At 37.3% G+C, this 23763-nt stretch overlaps 5 protein-coding genes across 5 annotated transcripts in view; 4 read left to right on the top strand and 1 right to left on the bottom strand.

Moving 5' to 3' along the window:
• Positions 1–17861, bottom strand: part of LOC102219839 (alsin-like) — a 77003-nt gene extending 59142 nt beyond the window's left edge. The window contains exons 1-2 of the mRNA XM_023337249.1: positions 17778–17861; positions 13572–13662 (exon numbers count right to left, since the gene is read on the bottom strand). The gene's annotated coding sequence lies outside the window, so the exon portion shown is untranslated. The remainder of the gene's footprint in view (positions 1–13571; positions 13663–17777) is intronic.
• On the top strand, positions 1927–6087 carry LOC102237037 (frizzled-7-A-like). The gene has a single exon (XM_005807669.3). It carries the CDS (start codon positions 2400–2402, stop codon positions 4098–4100), a length of 1701 nt encoding a protein of 566 aa, XP_005807726.2. The 5' UTR covers positions 1927–2399; the 3' UTR covers positions 4101–6087.
• On the top strand, positions 13699–14634 carry LOC102220101 (putative gustatory receptor clone PTE03). Its single transcript, XM_005807689.1, has one exon. The coding sequence runs from the start codon at positions 13699–13701 to the stop codon at positions 14632–14634; it is 936 nt and encodes a 311-aa protein (XP_005807746.1).
• On the top strand, positions 17781–18736 carry LOC102220361 (olfactory receptor 52J3-like). The gene has a single exon (XM_005807690.2). The coding sequence runs from the start codon at positions 17789–17791 to the stop codon at positions 18734–18736; it is 948 nt and encodes a 315-aa protein (XP_005807747.1). The 5' UTR covers positions 17781–17788.
• A 3582-nt stretch (positions 18737–22318) lies between these two features.
• Positions 22319–23245, top strand: LOC106700437 (olfactory receptor 6N2-like). The gene has a single exon (XM_014475872.2). The coding sequence runs from the start codon at positions 22319–22321 to the stop codon at positions 23243–23245; it is 927 nt and encodes a 308-aa protein (XP_014331358.2).
• The last annotated feature ends 518 nt before the right edge of the window (positions 23246–23763 follow it).

Consider the following 23763-nt stretch of genomic DNA (forward strand, 5'->3'; position numbering starts at 1 on the left):
CTTTCTTCTTCCTGTCCCTTCCCCCCACTGCAGCCCAAACCCCCACCTCCTTTCATCCCACTCAGGGCAGAAATGGACCAAATGCAGCAGGGGCCACCATGCAACCCCACCCTCCCACACTGGGTCGTCCTTTGGTCTGATTGATCAAGCTGCCACACTAAATTACAGCTGCTTTTGCCTGTTGTTGCTCTCAATTCCCACAATGATGAAGGGAGCTGCGCTGGATTGTTCGCAATGAAACACTTAACCACCCGACCGCATGAGGTGCCTGTTCATATCTGTAGCTTAAAATACTAGAATCCGTTTAGGTTTCTTTATTTTTTCCTATGGTTTGCATTCCCTAGACGCACAGAGAGAGACTATGTGCACAGCAGCAGGAAACTCTAATAGTCCAAAGTCTTTAATGTGCCGAGAATACGACATGGACATTTTTGGGTATGTAAAATAAAACTCAAAATCAAAAACTTTGCACCTTGGATTTTGCTTCCAAGTAGCCAAATCTTTTAGTACCTTTAAAATCCAACTTGAAGATTTGATCATCAGGTTTTCAAGAACTCTATATGTATTTTCTTCTAATGAGAAACAACTAAAAGCTTGGGCTTTTGGAAGAAAAATAGCAAAACTATATTAAATATTTAATAATAAATGATTAAAAAAACCTATAGTTAAATTAACAATAAAATTAAAAAAGGTGTCCAAATATAATTTAAGATATTTTCCTCCATTTCTGTCAGTTTTACCAGTGTGAAATGCCAAAGATAACATTTTGACAAACATAAGATAAGACTCACTCTTGAAAAACAAAAGAATTCCTAAAGAGTTTTTAGCAGAAAGTTTGGAGTAAATCGGCATGTCTTTAAATACATCTGAACAATCAGTGGAGAGCAGAAACAACAGAAACCAACCAAAACCTCACCATCTTTGTTTCAGTGTCACAAAAAGAAAAAGATGAACTGCAAACATTAACGTGAATAAGAATAAATAAACGGTAAGCAGTCAAAGATTTACTTTGGGAAGATTGTGGAAATATTGTCTGAGGTTGAGCTTTTATTAAATTTAAATTCGTTTTTGGATGTTTTCAACAGAAACCAGTGTCATAAAACAAACAAAATGTGGTTATTTATTTACATCTTATAAAATATTATTGAAGTATAAGCTGTTTTCTAAGTAAAAAAAAATGGATGATCATAAAATCAAATTTAATTTAATAAAAGTTGTTTTGTAGTTAATAAATATGCTGGATAAAAACTTTTTTAGATACGGTTGTGAGGGGAATTAAGTGCAAAAGAGAAAGGTCTCTTTTGATGGTTTCACTGTTAGAAATGTTTAAAATTTGTCCTTTCCTTTTCCCTTCGTTGTTATAGTTTAAAATTATATTTGGACCAAATTAAAATTTGCACTTATCTGTTATTGATTAACAAAATGGAAAACTGTCTATTTTTTATTTGTCGCTTTATATATATATATATATATATATATATATATATATATATATATATATATATATATATATTATCTTAGAAAAAAGAATCTATTAAACTCTTTTCATTACTGATTCTCAATGACAAAAACGAATTATCAAAATATGCCATTCAGTCTTCAACCACAAATCTCTTTTTTAGGGCATCAAAGGTGTAACATATTGACAACATTAGGAGACGAAAAGATAAGGACTTAATTAAAACGAGCAAAGATCCCACTAGAAAACTTAATTGTTTGGGTTTTAAAAAGTCTCGGGTGTAATGTAATTACTGTAACATATTTTCCTTTGGTGGGGAAATGAACACCAATCAACATAGAGTCCTGTAGGAAAACAAACGCTCTGATTGGCTGAAAGCGCGGTGTCGGTTTCAAGGCGGCCCGCGCTCGGTGCTGGAGAAGGGCGGGTGTCTGGTGAATGGAATGGGCGCCTTGAAACCGGCGGAATCCTCGCGGAGAGAGGGGAGCGAGCCTCTGGACTTCGAACCGCCCAGCATGTGAGCCGACGGTCGGCGTGAAGTTTAGCCGAAAAGCCCTGGAAATACTGCCCGTTTCTGAGTCTGGATTTTGGACTGAGCAACAGCTGAACGCGCTGGGGTTGTTTTATGTAGATTTCTTTTAAATAGACGTGAGTTGAACTGCAGTTTTCCACGGAGTGTGAGTGAAGAGTGGACTGCTTGGAGTCACTTACAAAGAACATTAAGAAGTCATGACACGACGAACGTTTTACTTGGATTTATCTTCGTGAACTACAAGTGAAAAGTCGACACAAGCCGCTGAAACTCAAACAAAGTGGACTAAAAGTTAGGGCTGTCGACATTTATCGTGGATTTTTCACCGTTTTCGGACGTTTTTAAGTCTCTCTACTTGGATCAAAGTTTTTCTATCCCACCCCCTCCTCCTCCTCCTCCTCTTCAGCTATGGCGGCGGCCAGGTTCACCGCTGGCTCCGCGCTGCTGCGGATCATGTGGCTGCTGTGCGGGATTTCTCTCTCACCCACTTCTTCTGCTCAGCATCACAACAGCGAAAGTGGGATATCCGTCCCGGAGCACGGTTTCTGCCAGCCCATCTCCATCCCACTCTGCACCGACATCGCCTACAACCAGACCATCATGCCGAACCTCCTGGGCCACACTAACCAGGAGGACGCCGGGCTGGAGGTGCACCAGTTCTACCCGCTGGTGAAGGTCCAGTGCTCCCCGGATCTCAAGTTCTTCCTGTGCTCCATGTACGCCCCGGTTTGCACCGTGCTGGAGCAGGCCATCCCGCCGTGTCGGTCGCTGTGTGAGCGGGCACGGCAGGGATGTGAAGCCCTGATGAATAAATTCGGCTTCCAGTGGCCGGACCGCCTCCGTTGCGAGGCTTTCCCCGTCCACGGAGGCGGGGAGATCTGCGTGGGGCAGAACACATCGGAACCCGGCAGCCCGTCTTCCTCCTCGTCTCCCCGCGCACCCGAACCCGTGACCCCTCCACCCATAGGTGGTGGACAGCACACTCATCGGATCCCGCCCAACCAGTTCTCCTGCCCCCTACAGCTGGAGGTGCCGCCCTACCTGGGCTACAAATTCATGGGGGTCAGAGACTGCGGCGCCCCCTGCGAGCCCACCAAACCCAGCGGGATCATGTATTTTCGAGAAGACGAGGTGAAATTCGGAAGACTTTGGGTCGGGATCTGGTCCATACTGTGCTGCGTGAGCACTCTGTTCACAGTGCTCACCTATTTAGTGGACATGAGGAGGTTCAGGTACCCAGAGCGGCCCATCATCTTCCTGTCCGGCTGCTACTTCATGGTGGCCGTGGCCTACGCTGCTGGGTTCTTTCTGGAGGACAAGGTAGTATGCGTGGATAAATTCAAGGGGGAGGCCTATAGGACTGTGGCTCAGGGTACCAAAAAGGAGGGCTGCACCATCCTGTTCATGGTGCTCTACTTCTTCGGCATGGCCAGCTCCATCTGGTGGGTCATCCTGTCCCTGACTTGGTTCCTCTCCGCTGGAATGAAATGGGGTCACGAGGCAATAGAGGCCAACTCCCAGTACTTCCACCTGGCCGCGTGGGCCGTCCCGGCCATCAAAACCATCACGATCCTTGCAATGGGCCAGGTGGACGGAGACGTCCTGACCGGAGTGTGCTTCGTGGGGATCTTCAACGTGGATGCCTTACGCGGTTTCGTACTAGCGCCGCTGTTCGTCTACCTGTTCATCGGTACTTCCTTCCTGTTGGCTGGCTTCGTGTCGCTTTTCCGGATCCGCACCATCATGAAACATGACGGCACCAAAACGGAGAAGCTGGAGAAGCTGATGGTTCGGATCGGGGTGTTCAGCGTCCTCTACACGGTTCCGGCCACCATCGTGATCGCCTGTTATTTCTACGAGCAGGCCTTCAGGGAGCAATGGGAGCGCACCTGGCACATGCACACCTGCAAGCGCTTCGCCGTCCCCTGCCCGGTCCACAACTTCGCCCCCATGACCCCGGACTTCACCGTGTTCATGATCAAATATCTGATGACCATGATCGTTGGCATAACTTCCGGTTTCTGGGTCTGGTCCGGGAAGACCCTCCAGTCCTGGCGGAGTTTCTACAAGCGTCTCAGCAACGGGAACCACGGAGAGACGACGGTGTGAGGGCGAAACATGCGTGAAAATGAGGTCAAAAAGCTTTCATTTCATTAATCCTAGTTGGATTTTTATTTTTTTTTAAACTGAGTTAAAGTGTTTTACTGTTGTGGCAGAAGCACGCAACACCTTTAAGGAAGTTGGACAACCTTCCAATATATTCACTAACTCCCCCGTTCCCCATTTTGTCAAAGAAATCATGACTTTTGTATTCTTGGACCATAAACTGCTATAAAATGGCCATGCAAAGACTTAACCCTTTATATATACATATATATTCCTTTGTTACAATTTGAATGTACTCCCTATTCGCCCTTGAGTTTGTCAGTGGACTGTGCGAGAAAAACAATGAGATAAAATAATTTCATTCATTCATTAGGGAAATTACTGCAAAGCTTTAATTGATGTTAGAGTTTGCAGGGTACAATCTCTTCTGCTTTAAATGGGAGGAATAGTTAATCATCATGTTTATGTGCCAAGTGGCTGCCTAGATTTTCCTCTTTTTTTAATCTTCTGACTGATGAATATTCACTTCTGTTTTGAATGTTCACTCCGAAGTTGAATGAAGTTATGTACTGGTTTGCACAGTGATCGTAAATGTAAAAAAAAAAGACTGTTACACCACAGATTGACCTGGATTTTGCTTTTTTAATTTTTTTTATTTTTAAAGGCCACACACACATGCTTACAGAAACCTGGAGACACAACGGCTCATTGTTAGTCTCTGTGTGTGGTCTCTCTACTTTTGGATTACCCATCAAAAAAGCTTTTTTTCCCCCCTCTTTAAAGCCTTTAAGGCACCCAAAGCACCATTTCAGTGATCCAGATTTAATCCATGGGAGTGCAAATGGTTGTTCTGGAGCTCTAATGTTATTTTATCCGGGATAAAATTGTACTCTGAGTTAGCACCTGCATTCTGCTTGGTGTAACTTGCCTTATTTTTCTTTCAATTTCATGAAGTGTTACATTCTTGCAAGCCGACTGAACATTTTTAGATGTTTTATTTACTTGTTTTTACTTGTCTGTTTTTTTTTTGTTTTTTTTTTTACAGAAGCTTAAAAATCTGAGAAGTTGCATGTTGTTTCTGTGTTAGAAGGAGGTCAAATAGAAGAGTTTGTTACTGAGGAGAGGGTTGTTTTAGGAAATAAAAAAACTGGTTTACCAGATTGTGAGAAAAGAAAGTTAAGGTTGTGTTGTACTTGACTTTTAATCATGATGATTTCCTAGTTTTTTTGATACAGGATTGTATAGAAATAACACCTTATTTTAGGCTTAAACCTGAGTTTAATTGCTTTTAGTTAAAGTGAGACGACTCCTGTTGAATGTCTTTGTCTTATCTTGATTAGGAGAAGTAATTACCGGAGTCGACTTGACGCTTGCAGCATTTAAAACAAGTGACTTCGTCATTCAGACTAAACAAAGAAATTAGTGGCGTTTTGTCAGGAGTCAGCTGAAACCGCCTGCTTCTCGTCTTGTAGCACATTTTCTCAAACAATGAGAGCAAGTCAGCAGTTTGACCTTCGCGGTTATTTAAATTCCTAAACATGCCCTGTTGTTTTTTATGTATATTCTCACTAAAATTGTGCATACTTCGTACTTCATGCTGTATTTAAAGGCAGTTTGTATATACCATGCTGTTTTCTTCTTCTTCTCCTCCTCCTCACATGGATGTACTACATACCTCAAGACCTGGTTAAGTTCTGCTCAACAGAAAAATGTCACTTCATGCATTTTTACCAAACAAAGCAAAGTGATTCTGTTATTGCTACCAGACTGACACGTTTAGTTTGTTCTGTTTGCAGAAGGAAAATTAGTTTTTTTGTGTTTTCAGAACATATGCAAACCAGCCAGCAAACAGAGACTCTTGATTTTTAAATGCATATTGTATTTAAGGGGGGGAAAAAAATACTCATTTTGTCTTTTTTTACTTGTATTTTTTTAAAAATGAGATAAGCCCATTGTACATGTACAGTTTGAATAAAAATGATAAAGTTTGTAATGTGGTGATTATCATTTTGTGAAGTGGACCTTGAGTTGTGCTAATGTTTAGTCAACATTAGCGAAGTTTACAGCAAAACAATAGATAAAGCTATTGAGCTGGACTGTCGGATAATTAAAGTTTCAGCAAACGTATCTGGAAAAAACACATTTTAAAGTGTTTGTTTCTAGGTGTTGGAGCTGTTACTGTGCAGCAGCATTTGGTTTTACAGCCCTCTGAAGAAGTGCTTGAGGGATGAGTCAGATAAGTTTATTAGTCCAGTCTGCAGATTCACTTTCAGCAAACACAGCAAAGAAAAGCTAAATCAAAGCAAAGGAGCTAATTTTGTTGGCCTTTAATGTACATGTAATGTAAATAGACTGTCGTCTATGTTTAGCAGTCTATAAACAGGACGTAAGTGTGACACATTCGCCACTCTTAAAGTTTTATAACATCAAATAAATAAAAGTATTAGGTAATAGGAGGAGCCATTGTTGTTCTGTTTTGCAGTTAGCTAGTGAGTCATCAATGAATTAAAGTGCTTCAGATTATCCTTTACTTGGCAGCCATGAGTCATAAAACTGTATTTTTAAAATAAATACTACTTGGAAAAAGTGCATTAATCCTTGGGAGGTTCTTTCATTTTGTGCTCCACCCTGATCACTGGGAGCAGGGTGTCCAAATCTGACCATTTTATAAATATTTCATGCTTTATTGTTGAGCAACAAAAAAATCCTCAAGATCTTAGTTTTTAAAAAATGTTTTGTATTTTGACAATTTTGGCCACCCTTGCCTTAGAGACAAAGCTAGATCTTTTTAAAGAATACTATAGAAATATTATGCATCATAGTGTTTCCCATTTTATATAGGAATGCCATTATAAGCTTCGGTCCTCACTATGCCGAAAACCTTCTGCAGTTTTGATACGACCTTGGAATATGCCTGACATAACAATAAGCAGAAATTTAAAGAGGAGCAGCAAAAGCAATTGAGGTGGATTAGCAGAGCTTACCAACAACTGATGGTGTCATCCAGGATATGTTGCTGTGAAATATCCTCTCTACAGATATTGAACTGATAGCATCTCATGAGATTGTCATAAACTAACAGTTTTGACTCAGAGGCATCTTTGGGTGTGCTGCAAGACTGACTGCTACTGGAATCCATTACAATTCTGAAGATTATTGAATGATATGAGTTCTGAGAACATTTGATTTCCTTTTCGGATAAATAAAGTAATTTTTTAACTGAAATGAATGAAAGTTTAAGTAATTAAAGATTTTATTTTATTTTTTAAAATGTTCACATTTTGCCTATTTCATACATGCAAACTGTTTTTTTTCTAGGAATATTTTTATCTCAAGAATTTTGATTGGGACGCTTTTGCAGCTTTAATCAAAGTTTTTAAATAAACTTGTTCATTTGTGTAATTTAGACACTAATAATACTTTTTAATCACAACATTTTTTGTAAAGCTCATTCATTTCAATCATCATTATATAGAACAAAAATGCATTAATTTTAATAATTCTTTTTGTTTTAGTTTGTAATTTTACAAAGCTCTTAAAAATCATCTATTTAGAATTTTATCTATTTAGTGAAAATTATTGGAAATTATTTCCTCCTGTTTGAAATTAATTATGAATAAAAACAGTTTTTCCAGTGTGGCAGAATCTCCTTTTGTCAAACCCTTTAGAGTTAAACTTTGGTTTCTGTTCCTAACAGAAATGTGAGTAAATTTATTACGATAAACTGTTAAATTATGGTAAACATCAGTTAGAAGTAAAAAATGTCCTGGTAATTCTTTTTTGTTTGTTTTTTTACAGAAGTTTTTCTTATTGTGTAAAGAGAAAACAGCAGAAAGGCAAATTATGTGATTTGAATATTTAACTTTTTCCAGAGTTTAAACCCTATCTGCAACACATTTTTTAAACGAGAAGAAATAACTTATGTTACTTATTAATGTTCGAAAGGGAAATAATTTTCTTTTTGAAATTAAATTAAAATATGACAACTGCATGTGCTTGGGATTTTTACCAACAGTGAAAACGTGACTATGTATTTTTAATCGCTTGTGCCTTTATTGTTTTCCTGTCTGGGACAAAAGTAGCAGAAATCCTTAAATAAAACACGATTGCACTAAAATTACCTTTCATATTCCTTTACATTGTAGCTGCTGACACAGAGTTTTAGGTTATTTCTTTAATTTATTGTGATAATAATGTAAACAAAAGCAGGAAAAATGAGACAGCAGTAAATTCCTAAGTCACACGTCCCAGTACTTGATTCTAAGAGACTCTGGTTCTGTAGTCCTCTGTATAAATACTGAAACCTCGACTCATGCTCTGAGTCTGTCTCAAAGTGCCACAGGACCACAGCATGGTGAGTGAGTTGTAGTTTATCTCCCCTGCTGCTGTTCTCATTTCGTCCAGCAGGGGGCGACACGCACCGACATGTAAAGTTAAATCCACTTTGAGACGTGGAGTGATACTTACATCTGGTGGCAGTAGCTGCTACATGCAGCTTTTCTTAGTAATAAACGCACAAAATTAATTTAGATCAAGGTTTTATGTTTGCATCTGTAAGGTTTCATATTTTTGTTTTTAAAACACTTATTAGACGCAAATCTGCATCAAAATTATGCAACAAAATCCTAAGAACCTTGTAGGAATGTTACATAAATTATAAAATGCTTGATAAAAATTAAGTAAAACTAATAAATAAATTGAGAAACATAATTTGTTTAAATAAAGTACAACTTTTAGCTTACAAAAATATTTTTATTCAAAACAACTAATGAAAGAGTTCAATAATCACAGCAGTAATAAAAAAGTATTGCCTGATAAACTGAATTATTTAAAGACAAACCACACCCAAACTTAAAGTACAATAAAACTACAGACATAACTACGGTTAAATTATGAATTAATAATCTTAATTGCTACAAATCAAATAAAAGCCAAAATAAATAAAAAATCTTCCTGAGTACATTTATATAAAAATAAACGACAACTTCTTCTCTCAACTCTTCAGGAAGGCTATTTCACAGGACGAGGTAAAATAATAATAGTAACTGATGGGATTAATACTATTATTGGTTTTAAAACCCTGTTAAAATCTAATGTAAATTTGGAGTTTTCCAAATAACTACCTGAAATTTATTTACTTATGATATTTAAAGAAAACCAGAAGGCGGAGCATTGCAGTTATCCACTGTGTAGATTGTAACTCCCCACTCAACATTTACACTCGCCCGTGAAAATGTGCAATTATACAACCGTACATCTTTGAAAAGCAGAAGTGGAGCCTCCTGCACAACCAACAAGAATGCAGCAAGTGGCTTCTGGACTGTAAGTCAACAACAAAACACTCGTCTTTTCCAGCAGTCATTGTAGAGCACATGCAGTGGTAAAACCAAACATGCTGGAGTTCTGCCTGGGTTGCTAGGTAACACGCTGGGCTTCACTGGGGTTGCTAGGTGACGCTACATCTTGAAACGGCTCATTTTTGAGACAGCTAAAAACACTAACTTATTGTCAAAAAAAAGCTGGGTGTTTTTCTTTAAGCACTTTGGCTGTTTTTAGAAGCAGTGGAAACCCAAACAGAAGTGTAAAGATGTGCAAAATGTGAATTTTGCATAATAGGTCCCCTTGAAAAATATACATCAACCATGACAGCCCATTGGTTGATTTTGTTGAAGATCATTGGACTAATCCGATTAAATCTTTGACCATGGTTCTAAATTTTGCGATTTGAACTGATAAGAGATAGAAAAGTAAAATGAATGGAAGTCAATACAAAGTCTTAATATGGATATATATACAAACATGTGTGTGTGTACTTGTATATCTGCATAAGTAAATACGTAAAATACTGTTAAATACTGACTGGAAAGGGATTTATATTAATGCAATTACTTAATTCATGTCACACATTTAATTTAATTGTTAATATTTTGTAAAAAAAAAAATAAATAAATAAAATAAAAAATCAGTATTAATTGACATTAACGGGATTTTTCTGTATTTTTTTTTCCGTCAAAACAGCCAAATTTTGCTGATCATGATTGATTTGTAAAAGCAAAAAAAAAAACAACTTTATATGTGGTGTAGATAAGTAGATTAACCTAAATGTGGAGCCATGCAAACGTACTCATTCCCCCTGGATATTTTCCCTTAAGTAAAACCCAGTTGCATTTTGCATAATTAGTTACTAGAGTCCAGTCGTGTGTATGGAAAAATTTAAAACAAGCAGCATGATAAATCTATGTATGTAATCTAAATATTTTTTTTGGCAAATTTGAGGTTATGCAGCATCTAAAATAGTTTTAATAAAAATTTTAACTTGACAAATCTGTAATCTGAACATATCTGTGAAAAGTCAATCTGATGTAATCAGTCTGGACATCAGGGATTATGTTTATGATGCCAAAACATAAAAGTTTGCTCCCTGTTGTTGTGACATGAAAACACAATGATTAAACCTCTGGGTCATTAGTCCGCTCTCTCTCTGTTTTCCCTGGACATTAATTTAAATTTAATGCTCTGGGACTGTTTTCCATGAAGATGCAACTGTGACTAAACTCGCTTTACCCCACTGTGGGGCAGCTGACATTAGAGAGGATACGAAAAGAAAAAGCAACCCCTATAAAGGTCAAATATATACGTTGTGATTTAGTATTAAAGAAAATAAGACGATCAAAGACAAATTTTATCTAAATAAATAATAAATGTGTAGTTTATGAGCAAATCTGTATCTCGCTACGTTTCCATTGACCATATAAGAAACTTGGGAATTTAAAAACACTCAAATTGTTGAATTAAAAGTTTTTGAGCTGGGCGTGGCGTGGTGGCATAGTGGTTAGTGCGAGGCCTTGAGTCCTAGACGCGGCTGTCGCGGGTTCGACTCCCGGACCCGACGACATTTGCCGCATGTCTTCCCCCCTCTCCTTCCCTGTTTCCTGACAGCCTACTATCACATAAGGGACACTAGAGCCCACAAAAGACCCCCTGGAGGGGTAAAAAAAAAAAAAGCTTTTGAGCTAGGGTGAGATTGTTTCTTTTGGCTGTTTTTCACAAAACAGCAATAGAAACACTTATTTTGCATCACGAATCACATGACCAACAACCGGATGTTACTGCTGGCAGAAACGACGAAGAAGACAACAGGAAGTAGCAGGAACATGATGACGCGATGTGTTTAATGACATCACCTGACCAAACTTCTTCATGTGTGATTTTAATTACCCAAAATGTTTGATTCAAATCAACCTCAGAAGAGTGGATTGAGCAAAAATATTGATAATATCAATAACAAGTCAGTGTCAGTATCAATATCAGATTGATAATAGTGTTGTAAGATCGATACTTTAGTTTCAGACTTCCACGTAAACTTTTATTCTCGTTTTCTATTATTTTATGTTTTCTCTATCTCAAAAAATATTTTGTTTAGATTTATTCTCAAGTGGCTGTTGCACTTAATTTAGGAAAAATCATTTTAATATGTTTTTAAAGTATTTTATAGAAACGTATAAACTTTGTCCAAATTCTGTCTGAGTTTTGAACGAAATAAACCAAATTGAAACACCACACAAAAACACCAGAAGGTGAGAAGTTCGACTTTATATCAAACTTAAATAAAAAGTATTATTGGTATCAGTACTGCATTGTTTATCCATTTTTGTAACTAGTCAAAGGTCTGCAGATGTGAATTACATTATGCTGTAATCTGGTACAGTGCATAAAATGATTTTTGGTTGAGCTCTACATGATCCTTTCTTAAATAAAGTTTATTGTTAAAAGTACTGCGACTCTAAATAAACTAAATAGTAAGAAAAGTACATGGATATCTGAGCAATTCTCTTTATTCTGGCATTCAGCAAATATTTATGGTAGTTATTGCTGATATAAAAAGTTTTGTGTGATTTGATGTCAAAAAGTTTTGTCCTATTGTACAGAGTATTTTCAAATGTTTTGTAAAAATGTTTGAAATGTTTTTTGCTGGTATTGTTATCAGTGTTGTATAGTAACGAAGTAAAAATACTTCACTACTTTACTTAAGTATATTTTGGAGTACTTCATACTTTCCTGGAGTATGAAAATTTTTGATGACTTTCACTTTTACTTCACTATATTTCCGAACTTAATTGCGTACTTTTACTCCGATACATTTTCAATGTGTGGTTTAGTTACTCGTTACAAAAAAGCGAGAGAGAGAAACGAAGTGTTTTGATCCCACCTACTGATTAGCAAGTAGGCTACCGAACAAAGTCGGTAGCCTACTTGCCTGGGCTTGTTCATCACCTCCAATAGGATACACCTGTTTCGCTTCTCCCATTAAACACAAGGCAAGTCTCGCAATCAGCAGCAGTCACATGGAGGAGGAGACGGAGACCACAGCGACTGCAACTACGTCGGACACGGCTCCAGGGGAACCACCAGCTGGTGATAGGGTGACCAGACGTCCTCTTTTTCCCGGACATGTCCTACTTTTCAGACCTAAAAAGATGTCCGGGGGGAATTTAAAAATTGTCCGGGATTTTGGTCAATTGCCTCAAAACACATTACATAGCTTACAGTGCATTGTAGGGCACTGCGCACGGCGCTGCGTCTCACGTAATCCCTGAGCCGCGTCAGTGGGCAGCATCCCCCCCCCCGCTCCAAAGTTTTCTGGTTTTTTTTTTTTTTTGCATAATGACCAGTTGTGTGCACCACCTATTGACTGATTCACTGATTTGTGAAGTAGAGTAATCGTAACAGCTCTTTTTCTTCATGTTGGCCGCATTTTCTGTACTATTTATTTTTCTCATTTTCAGCACTGACCTTACTTGAAGGGAAAACTTAAGGCTTACAAAAACTTTGTATTTTCTGTCCTGGAGGGTTTACTAAGAAGCTGGTTCAGTTGTAAAGCAGGTTAAGTTAACCTTGTGCTATAGGTAAAGCACCTAATTTTCTTAACTAAATGATGCCTGCAGGTATATCTATTAGCAGGTTTAATTTTGCCTGCACTTGGTTGTGTACATTATTTTAAGTGTATTTGACAAGTTTACCAAAATATAAAAAATGTCATTCAAACTGCATTTGCTTTGTTTTACTTTTTACTTGTACTTTTCATTACATTACTTGAGTACATCCATTTTTACAGTGATTTCCATACTTAAGTACAAGAAGTTTCAGATACTTTAAGACTTTAACTCAAGTAACATTTCAGTCAGTGACTTGGACTTTTACCAAAGTCATATTTTGGAGAGGTACTTGTACTTTTACTTGACTCTGAGATTTCAGTACTTTATACAACACTGATTGTTATTGTATGAATGTGTTTTACTTTACGGTTGGCGAGTCGAAGGAACATTTCCATCTTTTTGCACTATAATATCTTATTTCATCTTTCACCCCAGTTACAGTAGTTTTCTTACTTTTCATGCAACCCTTTTGGGTAATTAGCCTCTGGAGATGAACTGAGCTCTGATTGGACTCAACAGGCACTAAATGAAGACTCACCTGACTTTTGTCCAGGGCAGGCGGTGAATTATTGCAGCCGGCACATCCCGTCATCTTCACACTCTGCAGCTCACATTCATGGAAAAAGCATCTAGGATTGACAGAGAGACATGCTCAGATCAACATAATGATCAATGCAACCATGTTGGGTTCATTCACCTTGTTGGGATTTAAGGACAGTTCAGCAAAATACCGCCTGACCCTTTTTGCTCTAACCCTGCTGTGTTACATTGTGATTATATTTGTGAATGTGGCTCTTATTCTTACTATCATACTAGAGGAAAAGCTTCACAAGCCCATGTACATCTTCCTGTGTAATCTGTGTTTTAACAGTCTTTATGGGACGGCGGCTTTTCACCCTAAATTTCTCTTCGATCTGTTGTCCAACACTCACGTCATTTCTTACGCTGGTTGCCTCCTGCAGGTTTTTTTCATCTACTCCTATGCAACAACAGACTTCTCCATTCTCGCTGTGATGTCTTACGATCGGTATTTGGCCATCTGCCGCCCTCTGGAGTATCACTCCATCATGACCAAACAACGGGTCACTTTCTTGGTGTGTTTCTCCAGGCTGGTGCCAATGATCTGCCAGTCTGTCGTCGTGATCATGAGCTCCAAGCTGATTTTATGTGGCTTCCAGATAGAGAAACTATACTGTGAGAACTGGTCCTTTATTAAACTTTCATGTTATTCGACAACGTTAAATAATATAGTTGGATTTTTTGTCATAATTCTGTATTGTGGCCACGCTCTCTTCATTTTATGCTCTTACTTTCAGTTGGTCACGTTTGCTTTAAGGTATCCAGAACGCAGGAGGAAGTTCCTGCAGACATGCATGCCGCATCTAATATGTCTGATTAACGTCACCGCCACGCTTCTTTTCGACGTCATGTACGCTCGATACGGATCGGAATCGGTGCCGCAGAGTCTGAAGAACTTCATGGCGATCCAGTTTCTGATCATCCCTCCGATGCTTAACCCGATCATCTATGGTTTGAATTTAACTCAAGTTCGCAACAGTTTCTTCAGATTGTGCAGGTACAAAAAGCAGGTGGAGGGGTGAGGATGAGGTCGGTCATATGTATGAAAATATTTATTGCATTTGCAACTTTTATGGGTTTTTTCCTGGCATTTCGTTACGCCATAACTCAATATTCTAACAAATTTTACAAGAACTATCTGCAGAAATTATTGAAAATGTTTATCATTAGCTATTTTAAAGGAAACTTGTGTAATATTTTGTTTTAAAATTACAAACAAAAAAATAAAATCCAAAGAAGATTACATCAAGATTTTTGAGTGTTACTTTAAATTTTTTTTGCTTCCTTTACTGTTTCTTCTTGTTTGTTTGTTGTTTTCCAAATATTAACAATTTAAATGACAACAGACATTGTTTAGCATATTTCCAAAATGATAAAGGATTGGTAAAACAGTTTAGTGTGTTTGCTTAATGTGGTTAAAAAGTGAAAACGCCACAAAAGAATCACATGAAAACTAAAAAGTTAAACACTAAAATTGTCAATAATTCTAAACCAAAATGAATAACTCTGATTTAAATATTTAACATTAACAGCAAACACATTCTTATATTTTCTTTCTTCAGGTTAATTTTATTAAATTATAACACATGACAACTAATTTTCCATTGAGTATTTAACACCTAACTAGGGAAACAGCCCAGTTTTGTACCCTTGACCTCTAATTTCTGCACATTGTGGAAGTTGTCATGTTCAGGAAAAGGAAAAATTGTTGCTCATTCATTAAGGGACTAAAACTAAGATATCTTAAATAAAAACTGATTTGTTTTTAGCTGGAAACAGTCTGATGTCCATTTCCTGGTTTAATCTTATTATACAGTCAGAAAGTCCAATTCAATTTTTGGTTTAAACAAATTTTAAGAGGCATCTGTACATTTATGTGAATCTAAATAAATTATTACAGTTCAACTAATTCAGTGATTGTAATTACATCTTCCAGTTTCCATTTGCCGTCACTTTGCTGCTGGAACAGGAGCAATGAAGAAGGATTTATATTTTTATTTATATTTCTCTTCAGAAAGTGAAAACCCACATTATAGATTTATTAGACAGGGATAGATGTTTTCCAAGCAGTTTCTGGAAACCCTAAATTCAGTTTCTCATAAAATTAGAAACTAAAAGTTTTTCTATTCACTACAGAATATTTACTGGATACTTGGTTGGGTCTTTTTTGAATGAATTATTGCGTCAGTGTGGCGTGGCATGGACGTAATCAGCCTGTGGCTCTGCTGAGGTTTTAGAAAACCTTTAGATTGTTTTCATAGAGGCCTTCAGCTTGATTGCATCAATGGGTCTTGTGTCTCTCATCTTCAGTGTCAAACTCAAGGCCCGGGGGCCAAAACCGGCTCGCCATAGCTTTTTATGTGGCCCTCTAGATGCCAAATTACATTAGTCAGTCCCTCCAGTTTTTCACAATCACGGAAATTTATGCAAAACAGACCCCTGCATTATTTTATTTTAGCACTAATGCGTAATTATGAGTTTTTGCAAGTTGCAGGCGGCAGTATTTCTTTAATTTTACCCTGCTGCCTCAGCCTTGCTTGATGCCAAGTTATAATCGATACAGCAAGTAACAAAAAGTCACATTTACTGTGATAAATGAGCGCAAATATTTCTAAATCAGAACCTCAAAATCAGAGCGTTTGATTGTGAAAAATCACAAAAACTATCAAAATCCTGGAGGGACTGATCAGTGTAAAAAGATGTTTAATATTATTCGGTTCCAAGAAGTACTTATTGAATATAGACAGCTATTTATTAATATTTTAACAGTTTTAATATGTTTTTAATCAATACCTACAGGCATTACTGGCCCTTGAAAACAATCATGACATTTATACGGCCCAAAATAAAAATGAGTTTGAGACCCTTGAATTAAAGGTTACCTAGAAGCTTATAATACAGCCAAGCTATATAAAACATGTTCAGTTCAGTTTTTACACAAAATCATTCTCAGAGATTTTCGTTTGAGGTTTGAGTTCCTTTCAGAATGAGATGTTTTAGGGTTTCTGTCACTTTAAATTCCACGGCTCCCAACTCAACATTTACTCTCCAATTTGAAAATGGCTGCAAACCGATGTGCAATTATACATTAAACAACAATACAGCTTTGAAAAGTAGAAGTAGAGCCTCCTACACAACCAACAATAATGCAGCAAGTGGTTTTTGGACGGTAAGTCAACAACTAAACACTTGTCTTTTCCAGCAGCCATTGTACAATGCATACAGCGGTGAAACCAGCTGATTAAATGCGCTAGAGCTCTGCTTGGATTGCTAGGTGACGGGTTGAGCTCGGATAGGGTTGCTTGGTAACGCTGCAGTGTGACTTAACAACCAGGAAGTTTGTGAAATGGCTCATTTTTCAGACACCAAAAAATATTAACTCAAAGCCAAGACAATGGCTGGGTGTTTTTTAATCGCGTGGGTTGTTTTTAGAAGCAGTAGAAACCCAAATATAAATATATTGTATTTTTCGGACTATAAGCCGCTACTTCCCCCCCACACACGCTTTGAACCATGCGGCTTTTCTGTGGATTTTTCTTCAACCACCAGGGGGCTCTTTAGCATGAAATGAATCATTGCAAGTCAAAATTGGAAATCAAATAAGAAAGTGCTACTTTTCTTTTAGAACAAGCACATGCTAGCAGCACGACGGAGAAATGTTTTCAAACTCATACCCCCTCATCATGGAAACAACAGGAAGGAGTTCACATGATGCAGCTTTTAAGTTGAAGGCTATCGATCTAGCAGTACAAATTGATAGTCGCTAAGCTTGGCGTGAACGAATCCATGGTTCGGCGTTGGAGACACAGGGCTGCGTCCTTAATAGCAGATTTATTAGGGACACTCCCTCTGCTGAGACCTTGTGGAAAACCGAGAGCGGCGGAGATACCAGCGGCTTACAGCCCGGTGCGGCTTACATATGTACATTTCCAGTTTTTTTAAATAAACTTTCTAGGTGCGGCATATAGTGAGGTGCCCTCTCTATAGTCCGGAAAATACAGTAAATGATTAGCAAAATGTGAATTTTGTATCATAGGTTCCCTTTAAACTCCCACCCAGCAGCACATCTGAGACCAACAAAGTGGAAGAAGGAGGAGGCTCCCTTCAGATTCAGCTATAAATTCACACCTTACACAAACAGGTGTGCAGACGATGAGATACTCACTCAGTGGCCAGATGAATCACTCGTCTGTTGTAGTTCTTTTTTCACTCTCAGGTTTCAATGCAACAACCAGCTATACAGTCGCATTATTCTCTCTTACTCTACTATGTTATTGTCTTATTTTACTGGTAAATGTTGCTCTCATTTTAACTATAATCTTCCATCAGAACCTGCATGAACCCATGTACTTTATTGTGTGCAACCTGTGTATTAATGCGCTTTATGGGACTACAGGCTTTTACCCTAAGTTTATGTATGACCTGTTATCTGGAGCTTATGTCATAACGTACGCAGGATGCTTCCTACAAATATATGTTGTTTATTCTTATGCAATGGTTGACTACTCAGTTTTGGCACTGATGGCTTATGACAGATACGTGGCTATTTGCAGACCGCTGACCTACCACTCTGTGATGACTCGGCAGAGGACTGTTGCTTTAGTTTGTTTGTGTTGGATGGTTCCTCTGTGGTGTGAGCTGCTGGTCGTCGGCCTCACATCAGTGCTCAAGCTGTGCGGTTCCCACATCGACAAGCTTTACTGCGAGAACTGGTCCGTTGTTAAACTTTCTTGTGGTTCGACAAAAGTAAACGACGTAGTTGGACTCATTGTTATTGCGTTTTATTTGGTTCATGTTCTCTACATCGGCTGGTCATACGTCCAGCTTGTAAAGTCGGCCCTGAGCTCCAAAGAGGGCAGAGGAAAGTTTATCCAGACCTGCGTGCCACATCTCATGTGTCTGTTCAACGTCAGCACTGCTTTGCTCTTTGACCTCATGTACTCCAGGTACGGATCGACATCTGTGCCGCAGGGTTTAAGAAACTTCATGGCCGTGCAATTTCTCATAATTCCACCAGTTGTGAACCCAGTTATTTATGGGCTGATCCTCACAAAAATTAGGAGGAGGATGATGCTTTTGTGTACGTTGATATACCAACGATTCAAACTAAAAGGGATTGTCTGAAACATGTTACTCTTGCACCTACAATCAATGGTTTACAGGGTTCAAAAGTGTAAAAGTGTGTGAAAAAAATCTAATTAGTTTGAATACTACCAATAACCAGGATCTGTTATATGTTTTTGTAGATAATTGCCCTGATTTGAATTTTTTTTCTTTGATTTCATTGGCTTTTGACACAGAATGAAATATTTTATTTGTTGTGCATTGTCTCTTTCATGTGTTGATTAGTTTTATTTAGATTTTTTGTTTTATATGTTTGTTCAGTACTATGGTTAGTTTTACTGCTTCAAAAGTGCTTATAAAAAAGTTGGCTTGGCTTGAATTGATGCTACAAGTATGTAAATAAACTGAAATTAAATGCATTACAACATGCACTTTTGTTAAACTTATGTATCAGTTTGGTCTGATCAAAACTCAAAGATAAGTGCTCCGTTATTTAGAAAATAAAAATATTAATTTTGCAGCTTTTTGTTTCTCTAAACTTCTGTAGATCAAGGTTTTGAACGTGTTGTACTTAAACTGGGTCTGTTTTAGATGAAAACTTTTGGTGATCTTTTTTTTAACTTATGAACAAAGACATTAAAGATCCAAAAAATGTGCTTTAAAAATATTTATTAGTCTAGATTCAAGAGTTTCTTTTAGCTAGATTTTAAAATGAAGCTAATTAAAGTTTATCCAGGTTCTCACTCAGCATCATGTGTCATAATTTAACATACACTTAGTAAATCCCATTTTGCAAAATGCTTTGTTTAAAATGTACAAAATATAAGAAAAGTGCTTGAAAATTTTAACATTTATAAATTTGAATAAGGAAAATTATCAACTTGTAAAATTAAAATTGTGTTGGAAAACTTTTTTTTTTTTCGTGGGAAATGCTAATAAAGATGAATTGAACTCATATAAAAAATATAAAAAAACTACAATAGAACAGATTTGAGCTTATGTTTGTTCATTTAAAGCATAAACTTACTTATGTTTGCTGAAATAATCACAAGGAAAATTATGATTTTATTCATATTAGATTTTTACACAAATGTACTTCTAATCATTGGGTCATTAAGTATTTTGTAGGGAGTTTTACTTTCTTGGTTGTAGAGTAAATGTCTTTCCTAACAACAACATGCTCACGGCGTAAAACATGTATCCAGTTTAGAGGAAAGTACGGCAGCTTTAGGGGATGATACCTTTGGGTTACAGCCCAAAATACTATTCATGCTTTATATAAACTTTGAGATCATTTCACAGGAACTTGGAGCGTTTTTGGACTTTTCAAGGTAATCGTTATACCTAATACTTTGATGAAGCTTACCGGGAACTTTCATGGGACTTTCCTGGAACCTACCAGAAACTTAAAGGAACTTTAATTGAAGTGCTTTCCTGTAATTTATGTGAAACTTTCTTGAAACCTTTACGTAAACTGTCAAGTACTTTAAGGTAATTTATTTGGTCTTACATGGGGTTTTAATTTGACTTTTTCAGAACCTACTAGGTGCTTTCTTCAGACTTACAAATTATTTTCATACCAATTTGCTTTTAATGTAAATGTCTCCTACTTTTATGGAACCTTGTAGATCGCACAAAGTTCTTCCATGGAGCCTTCATAAATGAAAATATTAAAATATAAAGATACTTTGGTTTTATTTACCAGGGACTTTCATGAGACTTTCCTGAAACGTACCAGGTAGCTTAGATTGAATTTACCACTTACTTTCATAGAAATTACCAGGTACATCTATATAGCCTCCTATTTATTGTTGGTGTTTTCTTTACCAGATACTTTCCTGGAATGTCCATGAAATAACTTCCATCACTTTTTGTTCCACTTTGAAGGAATAAAAGTAAAGTAACTTCCTGTTTGTAGATTAAACAATAGTTCAGTGTGATGTTCCAGAAGTGGCTGCAGTGGGAAACCGTTTACTTCAGGGAGCATTGTGGCCAATATCAAGGTAATTATTACCCAACGGTTACTCTATGCTGCCCTGTGGGATCGGATCAGAAACAAACATCTTTAAAATCTGCTTGAACTGTACAAGATTATCAAGAAAAACATAATATTTACTATATAAAAGCTAGAACATTTGTTTTTAGGTGTTTGTTTTTATAAATTGTGATTCAGTGTCACATAGGAGGTCCTCAGAGAGCGTTTTGTTGTTCCTGTGTCTAAAGCGTTTTGTGGCGTAACTATAGTGAAGGTGGTCAACAGGTCATTAATGTCCTCTGAGAGTAATTAATCCAGCATGAGTCACTGTGAGCACAAAAACAAACTCTTTGATAAGTTACCTTTAGCTACAGAACCGATAATAGTAATTTATTAACTAAATCTTAATTCATTTTAGTTATTAAGTATTACTCAATTCAGTTTTGTAGTTTTATTTTTTTCCTCTTTCTAGTTGGTGGGAGGTTTGCAGTTTTCGGATTAAAAGGAGATAAGTCAGATGTTTAAAATGTGGGATTTTATTCAATAACCTTATAATGATAATATGTTTTCTCACTGATGTTACTCTGACGCATTCACAGCACAGCTTCATTTAAAATTAAAGTTCACAAAGGTTGACTTTCAACCTTTGTGATTCGTGTGTCCAAATCAAGGCCCGGGGACCAAATCCGGTCCACCATAGCTTTTTATGTGGCCCTCTAGACACCAAATTACATCACTCAGTTTATCTAGTTTTTTTTTGTTTTTGTTTTTTTTTGCAATTACAGAAATGAATTCAAAATCAACAGACCCCTGGATTTTTTTTTAGCATTATGTGTAATTATGATTTATTTTTTACAAATATTCCCCATAAATGGTCAAAAACATTTGGGTTAAGTGACTGCTACCTCCCACCTGCAGGCGGCAGTATTTCTTTAATTTTACCCTGCTGCCTCAGCCTTGCTTGATGCCAAGTTATAATCGATACAGCGAGTAACAAAAAGTTACATTTAATGTGATAAATATGCGTAAATATTTCTAAATTAGAACCTCAAAATCAGTGAGTTTGATTGCAAAAAATCACAAAAACTATCAAAATCCTGGAGGGAATGATCAGTGTGAAAAGATGTTAAATATTATTGAATTCCAAGAAGTACTTAGTGAATGTAGGCAGCTGATTGTTAATATTTTGACAGTGTTTTATTAATACATACTGAGACAACTGGCACTAGAAAACATTCATGATCTTGATAAAGTCCAAAATAAAAATGAGCTCGAGTCCGCTGCTCTCAAATTCAGGTTTTGATTTGGAAAAAAATGGAAAACCATTTATTTCTTTACTATGCAGTACTTTGTATTTAATCCATAGTTGTATCTAAATTCAATTTAAGCAGCTGATGTGTAAGCTGCCACGTTAATTCAAATTAAAGTGTTGGTTTGTGTGCTAATTCTCCAGAGTAGGAAGAAGAGAATGACGTCTAAAGCCAGTCGATGATAAAGACTCATTCATTTCCTTTGTTATGTTCACAACTCTTCAGCTCTGACTGAAACAGGTTCATCAAATCCCATTGTGAAGGACAAAACTCCTGATGTGTTGCCTAACTTGTCTGGTGTTTTCTGTTTGTGTAAACTTGTCAGTTTTGATGCATTGCTGAATTTGATGGGGTGAAATGGAAAACATCTCCTTGCCGTTTTACTTCAACCTCACCATGTTTGTGAACATTGGACATTACCGCTTTGCAGCTTTCACCTTCTGCTTGCTCCTCTACAGCTTCATCATCTGCGCCAATCTGCTAATGATCCTGGTGATTTCCCACTGCAGCGCGTTGCATCAACCCATGTATTTATTCATCGCCTTGTTATCAGTCAACTCTCTGTACGGTTCTGCTGGATTCTTCCCCAGGTTTCTCATGGACCTGCTCTCTGATGTCCATTTGATTTCTCAACTGGCTTGTTTTACTCAGATTTATGTTATCTACACGTACGGTTCAAATGAACTGACCATCCTGAGCATCATGGCGTATGATAGATACGTGGCTGTGTGTCATCCTTTACATTATCACAGAAAGATGACGTCTAGAGCTGTTGTTCTGCTGTCAGTTCTGGCCTGGATCTTTCCAGCTCTGAATCTTGCGGCAGGAATACTGATGTCTTCCCGCCTTCCTCTGTGTGGTACTGAGATCCAGAAGGTGTTTTGTGCCAACTGGAATGTGGTGAAATTATCATGTGTCAACACTGCTCTCTATAATGTTCTAGGAATGCTTCTGACCATCACTACAGTCTTTCTCCCACTCTTTTATGTGCTTTACACCTATTTACGGATCCTAGTTGTATGCTGGAAGAAATCGACAGAGTTCAGTGGTAAAGCGTTGCACAGTTGTCTACCACATATCGTTTCTTTTATGATTTATTCTGTCGCTGGATTTTGCGATATCGCCTTGAGTCGATATAACCTGGAGGACATAAATCCATTTGTTGCTGTTATTTTATCCTTTGAGTTTGTCGTCATCCCTCCAGTTCTGAATCCTCTTTTGTACGGCCTCAAGCTGCCAGATATCAGGAGGCACATTTTAGGTTTATTTTTCCATAAAAGATGACATTAACCCAAACATATTTCTACAACTGAAAAGATTGTGGTAAGGCATCAGGAAACGAACCCTAACGATTGATGATGGTTAAAATTTGGCCCGACCATCACAGGAAACTAATTTAATCCATTAATGATTCAGTTTATTTGACAAACTTCTACCCTTCAGCTAATACAAACTCATGTTTTTATGCACATACACGGAATATAAAAAGTCTACACACCCAGATAACCGCCTGTTTTATTCACCTTTAATGTGACATACAGATCTGAAAATAATTAAGAGCCCACTGCACTGAACCCCATTGAAAACCTCCTGGTTATTCCACCAAATATTGATTCCTGAACTCTTCCTGAGTTAAAACATTACTATTATTGTTTATAAATGAATATGAAATTGTTTTCTTTGCACTATTTGAGGTCTGAAAGCACTGCATCTTTTTTATTATTTTGACCATTTCTCATTTTGTGCAAATAAATGTAAACTTTTTGCTTTATATCCAGGTAAATCATGGGTCTGTAACATTC

Source organism: Xiphophorus maculatus, chromosome 7 (assembly GCF_002775205.1).
Source record: "Xiphophorus maculatus strain JP 163 A chromosome 7, X_maculatus-5.0-male, whole genome shotgun sequence".
Lineage (NCBI taxonomy): Eukaryota > Metazoa > Chordata > Actinopteri > Cyprinodontiformes > Poeciliidae > Xiphophorus > Xiphophorus maculatus.

Excerpts from the sequence above, each read along its gene's own strand:
- LOC102237037 (XM_005807669.3), top strand. The coding sequence starts at position 2,400 with ATGGCGGCGGCCAGGTTCACCGCTGGCTCCGCGCTGCTGCGGATCATG.
- LOC102220101 (XM_005807689.1), top strand. The coding sequence starts at position 13,699 with ATGATCAATGCAACCATGTTGGGTTCATTCACCTTGTTGGGATTTAAG.
- LOC102220361 (XM_005807690.2), top strand. The coding sequence starts at position 17,789 with ATGAATCACTCGTCTGTTGTAGTTCTTTTTTCACTCTCAGGTTTCAAT.
- LOC106700437 (XM_014475872.2), top strand. The coding sequence starts at position 22,319 with ATGGAAAACATCTCCTTGCCGTTTTACTTCAACCTCACCATGTTTGTG.